The 6,425-nt window shown below is 36.5% G+C and overlaps 2 protein-coding genes across 3 annotated transcripts; both read right to left on the reverse strand.

The window, feature by feature from the left end:
* Positions 1-1,049: 1,049 nt before the first annotated feature.
* LOC123477051 (zinc finger BED domain-containing protein 4-like) lies at positions 1,050-2,236 on the reverse strand. Of its 2 annotated transcripts, none has more exons than XM_045180279.1 (2): positions 1,873-2,236; positions 1,050-1,796 (listed from the first exon to the last, which is right to left on the reverse strand). In XM_045180279.1, the coding sequence occupies exons 1-2, from the start codon at positions 2,231-2,233 to the stop codon at positions 1,228-1,230; spliced, it is 930 nt and encodes a 309-aa protein (XP_045036214.1). In that variant the 5' UTR covers positions 2,234-2,236; the 3' UTR covers positions 1,050-1,227. The 2 variants fall into 2 exon arrangements, with proteins under 2 accessions (XP_045036214.1, XP_045036213.1); XM_045180278.1 differs by having other exon boundaries at positions 1,050-1,808.
* Positions 2,237-2,247: 11 nt separating this feature from the next.
* On the reverse strand, positions 2,248-3,680 carry LOC123476959 (E3 SUMO-protein ligase ZBED1-like; the record flags this gene model as incomplete). The annotated part of the gene is given in 5 exon segments (XM_045180035.1): positions 2,248-2,397; positions 2,459-2,908; positions 2,978-3,292; positions 3,364-3,455; positions 3,458-3,680. Coding segments are annotated over 5 exon segments (1,230 nt in total), but the record flags the coding sequence as incomplete, so codon positions are not given.
* Positions 3,681-6,425: the final 2,745 nt, after the last annotated feature.

Consider the following 6,425-nt stretch of genomic DNA (forward strand, 5'->3'; position numbering starts at 1 on the left):
GTGGTGGAAACTAGAATCAGAGTCATCTATCGAGAGAAACTGAGTTATTCAACGGCCATTGTCAGTGTTTCCATTCGAGCTTCAATTTTCTGGTATCGTCTGTTCTGTTCGTTTCCTTTATCACTGTTGTGATTGGCTGTTAAGTTTTCAAACTGTTTTCTGATTGGTGCACTTATCACACACCCGCTGGAGGCTCTGACTGCTATTTCCGAAATTAGACACAACGACAGACGATTCCCCCATGTCGTGAGCCAACCAGGGTTCTATGAGGGTGCGTTCGTCAACCTGTAGTTGAGCTGCTCAACTTTTTGGTTGACCATAAAACGGTTTTTACGTTGGTTGAGTAGAACTTTTTGGTTGAACTACGCAGTTAACCATAAAACGAAAATTGATCTCAACATGTGGAAAGCTCCTCCTCCTTTTCCATCCCTTTCAGAAATGCTTAATTGTAAATTTGATAGAAATAAAAAAATAGTTGTTTTAGGAAATAACGGTGTCTGTAAATTTTAGTTAGTTTTTAACGTAGTTTATTGAAATTGGCTAAAATTTTTAAATATATTGATTAGTGTGGAGTAGCAGACGTAAAACGTCAACATGAAAAATTTGTAAAAACAAAATGCAGATCACACAATTTCTTCAATGTCAATTCAGTAGTTATTTACTTATCTCTACTCTCAAATTTCTGGAATGGTAATAAATGTTAATGTAGGAATTATTACAAAGTTTAACATATTTTTATTTTATATTTTTATATTTTATATATTTTTATTGTTTTATTTAATATTTTACCTCTTGGCCTTAAAACACCTTCACACCAGTGTTCTGTATTTGAAAAAAATTGACGTATTTTTAAAATAAAATACATTTATTTTAAAATACTGGGGTTGGAAAATACAATTTCTCGGGTTTTTCAAAAATACCAAATAAAATAAAATAAAATACCAAATAAAATACAGTATTTTAATATTTATTTTAAAAGTAAAAAATACCAAATAAAATAAAATAAAATACAAATACTTTTCTTTTTTACGATCTTTTTTTTGTTTACTTATAGTCAAGCTGAAGCTAGTGAAGCTACGCATAATATCTGGTGAGTTTGTGAATAGTAATTTTTTAGAAAAGGTAAAAGACATTTTTTATTCTTTGTTGGCTGGTCCAGTTTTGTTTATTAACTGATCAATCATTAAAAATTGAGTTCAATTCAATGAGAAATGAGATTCAAGTCATTCAACAGGCCACAGGGTTATTGATCAACTTTGAATTATGTTTGAGAAAAAGTAACTTTTCAAACAAACCAGCTTTAGTTCGCATTCGCTTTGCCGTTAAAATATCACTGGCAGTACTGAAAACTCTTTCAATGCTGGCGGATGACGCCGGACAACCATAGATATCTCTAGCAACACATGACAAGTAAGGAAAACGATGAGCATTTTGACTCCAAAATTTAAGTGATCTTGTTGGTGTTACGACACCAGAATTATCCTCCTGTTCCATAGGGAGGGTTTTCTCGTTCAGATAGACTTCGAATTCTTCGAGAATTTGAGAACTGCCAGCTGAAGGGGGACGTTCTGTAGCATTGATAGTGCTGTACAAATTCCGTTTTTTCTTGCTGGGTGTTGGACCACTTTCTTTATTAGTCACTCCTTCGTCCTCATTTCCTTGATTGAGAGTGCGAGATGCATTTTCACCGTCCTTCAGGTTTGAATATCTTGACGTCAGTTCAAATCTGACGCTATCTAGGAGAGCGTACTCTGACATTGAAGTTGTAGAGATCCAGCATTTCTTGAACCGGGGATCTAGAATGGCACCTTTGGAAAAGTCAAATGTAATTAACATGGGAAATAGTTAAGTGTGAATAATTCGGTTTTTTACCTAGCACATAAAAAGTGTCTTGTAAGACAAATGACATTCTAGATTCAAGCGATTTTTTGAGAGCCTCAGCCAGATCTGCACAGTGATTAATTTTTCCGGCCAAAGGGCTTTTTGGATTGTTGATAAGAGTTCCGTCGTCTTCTTCCCGTGTCAAACTAACTTTATTTAGTAGGTCGAAATAAGCAGGGATAAAGTTTCCAAGTGTCTCGTAATCGGCCTGTAGATCATCAGTAGCCTCTTGAAAAGGCTCTAAAATCAGGACTAACTCTTTCAGAATAGCAATCATCCTGCTCGTCAGACGATTCGATTTGTCTTTTGTTGCATTTAACTTAGTCTGAATCAAGGGGTCGATTTCTAACATCCGTAGCACCCCTTAATTGAGTAAAATTGTGAATTCCATCGTGTGACATTCTTGGCTGGAAGATGTAATTTTGTTGCATTATAAACCATTTCGGTGTCATTCACACTCCTGCGCACCGCACTGATGATACTAAAAGCTTTATCCATGGCATCGACTACAGCTTTCTAAAAGAATTTCTGAATTAGCATATAATTTTATTATCAATGTAACAAATAGTATCCTTACGTTGATTGCCTTGAGCCCATCCTTGATTACAAGCTGTAATAAATGTGCAATACAATGCGCGCGAAGATGTGTTGATAGGAGAATAAGAGAATGCATAAAGTCATTGTTGCTTCTTCCAAAGTCAAAGAAACTATCTTGCAACGACTTTTCAACCTCCGTCATTTCTACTTCTTCCTCTTCATTCATCTGATCGAAAACCTCGTCCATTTCTTGACATGATAACTGAATATCATCAATTCTACCCCACAAAGAACTATCGTCGTCAAGCTCAATTTCGATTTCCACCAAACGTTCGCTATCTGCGATATTGATTGAGGGATTGGGATCAGGCTCGGAGCGCTCGACTTGTTCAACCGATGACTGAGTGAGAGTTTCAGACTGATTGGTTGGGAATTTTATATTAAACGCGCGTATCATGTTACTTCCTCCGTCTGTGATGACTCGAACGATCTAACAAGAAAAATCTGTAGTAATTATCCTTGGTCTTGGAGAAAATAGTCTTAAATTATATAGATTTACCTTTGAAATTGGAATATCCCACTCCTGTATGACATCTTCATATTCATTAAGAATTGCTTCACCAGTATGTTTCCCTTTGACTTGTCTAATTGATAAGAAGCACTTGAACGGCTCATATGTTTTCAATACTCCAGAACAAGTAAAGCCAATGTAACCGACCATACTCTTACATGACCAAATATCTAGTATTATAGATAAAGCCGTGCAGGATGACAGTTTCTTCTTGATGTATTCTTTAATTTGTTCATATCTTTGTGGTATGAGTGAGTTTCTCATTACATAAACCGAGGGCAAATGGTAACCAGGAACTGCCATCTAAAAAAAGTAACACATGTTAAATGTGATAACAACAAACTGAGGTTAGATTAAAACTATGAATATGTTACCTCAATCCATTCACGAACAGTTTTGTTTGCTAAGATGTTAAGAGAAAGATTCCCTTCGCTTACAACTCGAGTGAGCCCTACGTCTAACTGGTTTTTCTTGAATTATGCATCGTAGTTTGAACAGTGAAAGGCTTAATTGAACCTTGATTTCGAACTGTTCCTGGTGCTGTAAACTTTTGCCATTCTTCGCAGTGAACTCTTGAACAATGAGTTGAAAAGTTGGTGTAAGCTTGTTTTGATCCAGAGAAAAAACGTTTATCTTGACAAAACAGGCATTGGGCGTATACCTTCTTGGTAACTTCTCTCCAGTTAGTAAAAATTTCTTACGCCAAGAGGGCCAGCTTTGGATTGTAAAGTTTGAGATTAGGTTACCAGGTGGTGGTTTTGAACTTCCACTTGAGTTGGAACCAATTGTTGTATTTGATTCATCTTGCTCTCCTTCATTCTCGTCTTGTTCTTCACTTATGTTACTATCCTGTTCTTCTGGGATATTTTCAACTTCTTGTCCAACATCATTGTCGAGCTCACATGATGGATGTTTGGGATTGTTCTTTCGAGGCCTTCCTCTCTGGCCTTTCTTGGTTGGTATAGGCTTATTCATTTTTGGACGCCCCATTTGCTCGATATCATGAAGTCTTGAAGGGATATTCTAGTTCTAGATCAATTTAAAATAACATATATAGTCAACAGGACTCAACACCCATGTCACAATTTATGACATGGAAAACTTAAAAAGATTATAATAAATCAAATCAAACTTTGCACTTATACATTTCTACAAGATACCCCTATGTAACAATAAAAGTAAAAATATATTACCACTTTACCAGTGATAAATCACAAAATTAGTACTTCAGACTTCAGAGTCTTCAGTCAGTAGGATAAATTGTATGCAGTAAAATTTTTAAACTGTTGAGGTAGGTCGTGCAATTTTAGAAACGAGTCTTATCTTGCGTCTTATCGTCTAATAATGCTTGACATAATGACGAGGCACTGTTTTGTTGTCGGCTGCTAGTGAAATTCTTAAATACTAAACAGTAGGAAAAGGAAGTAGAAAAGGTCGAAAATTGACATAATTTTTTTTAAAATCGTCGAGTATTTTGAGTATTTTATTTGAGTATTTTAATAAAAACGCAGAAAATACCAAATAAAATACAGGGGAAATTAAACAAAAATAAACGCTGAAAATAAAATAAAAAATACCGTTTTTATTGTATTTTATTTGTATTTTATTTTATTTTATTTGACAAATACAGAACACTGCTTCACACTTTGTATTCATTGTGATAGAAAAAAAAATTTACAAACGTGTACCACGACCCACGTGTCACGTCCCTATCTAAAGAAAGCCGTCTGCTGTGATGGCTTGAACAAAAAAAGGTTGCCAGATTAAAGAAAATAAGAATTATTATAAAGTGGGAGGGTCAACCAACTTGAATTTAGTTCAACCACACCCTGACTTTGGTAGGATCTCTATCCCTCCCTCCGGCTGCTGGAGGCGCTGTGGTACACGCCCTTGCTTATGCTTATGCTATAACAACCTATTCTCAGCTAGCGTCGCTAGCCCGTGTTGGCGCAGCAACACACACTGACTAGACAGTACGTGTATCGATGTACAGTATCCTGGGGCCGTAGTCTGAACTTGGCTTGAGCGTCAAGCCAATCTGGATGGCCATGTAAAGCCAATGGAGGCCAATCTGCATTGACGCTCAAGCCAAGTTCAGACTACGGCCCCAGCACAAAAAGGTGAACACCGATTTATTTTGAAAAAGCCATCTGTGGGTAGAAAATATTAATAGTTTACCTTTTTAAGGAGAGGTAGGGCGGATGAAATAGAAAGACAATATTGAACATTTGAAGTTGAATTATTGAATATACAGTCATGCGTGCAAGGTTCTTTAGCAGGCAAATGGGTCTATATCCTTTCATTTTGTTTGGACGGAAGGGATACTATGGTGCCTACCACACCCTCATTTTCTTTCCATTCTTCTCTTCCTCTACGTTTCAGTCAATTTTCCTACTTTTAATGTTGCACTTTTTTCGCGGGTTACAAAGAAAGAGAAATAGGGACACCATAAAGGGGTACGGTAGGCACCAAACTATCCCCTCCATAAAAAAGAAATAGAAGGATATAGACCCATTTGCCTGCTAAAGAAACTTCCACGCATGACTGTATACTAAGAAAAAATTCAAGGATTAAAAAATTTCAATCTAGAAAAATCCCATTTAGATTGCGGATGAGTCTCAGTAGTAAGATAAGGAGTTACTTCAATCGGCTTTGCTTCGGGAACTTTGATAAGGCAATTTCCCTCGGCTATTTCCCGTCTTATGAAATCCAAAAGTCTGCGCTTCCCTTCTTGAAACAATTCTCCGGTTAATTCTAAAGTTTTACTTGGATGGAGTAAAGAGCAAATCAAATTAATTTGATGAAATTTGTCATGTTTTACATCCATAAAGCTTCCAAATCGCTTTTTCATCTCCGTAATCCCTACTTCGCATAAACGCCTCATACTTGCATCACGGTCCTTTTCTTTCGTGATTTGAAAATGCTCTTTTAGGGACAAGATGGAGGGAATTACCGAAGCTGTAGTTGGATAAAGGTTTCCTTCGAGATAGGTGGTGGTCATGGCTAATAGTTTTAAGAAACGAACAATTTTTTTAACGTCGGCCCAATCAAAATCAATTCCCCAAACGTGTTCTTGGCAAACAGAGATAATGGCAGATTTCAACAAGAGTGCACACTGAAGGACAAAAAAAGAAACTATTCCATCTTGTTTTTGCTATTTTCAGTAGCTTTTTTCCTGTAAGTCTCTTCAGCTCTTGATTCGCGATCCCAGGAGTATTAATCTTTTTGAACAATTTCAAGACTTTTTTTCGAAGTTTGCTTAGGCAGGACTTGCTTACATCCAAAATTTTGTGAAAGATAATGTTTAAGGCATGAGCGATGCATGCCATCCTTTTTGGAAATACTCGAGGGAAATTTTCTTGTTCAGAATCATAAACATCATCTTCTTTCTCGGCTTGAGGATCTCCATTTTCTTCCGCGGGTCCATTTCCATCGT

Source organism: Daphnia magna, linkage group LG10, assembly GCF_020631705.1.
Source record: "Daphnia magna isolate NIES linkage group LG10, ASM2063170v1.1, whole genome shotgun sequence".
Taxonomy (NCBI): Eukaryota; Metazoa; Arthropoda; class Branchiopoda; order Diplostraca; family Daphniidae; genus Daphnia; species Daphnia magna.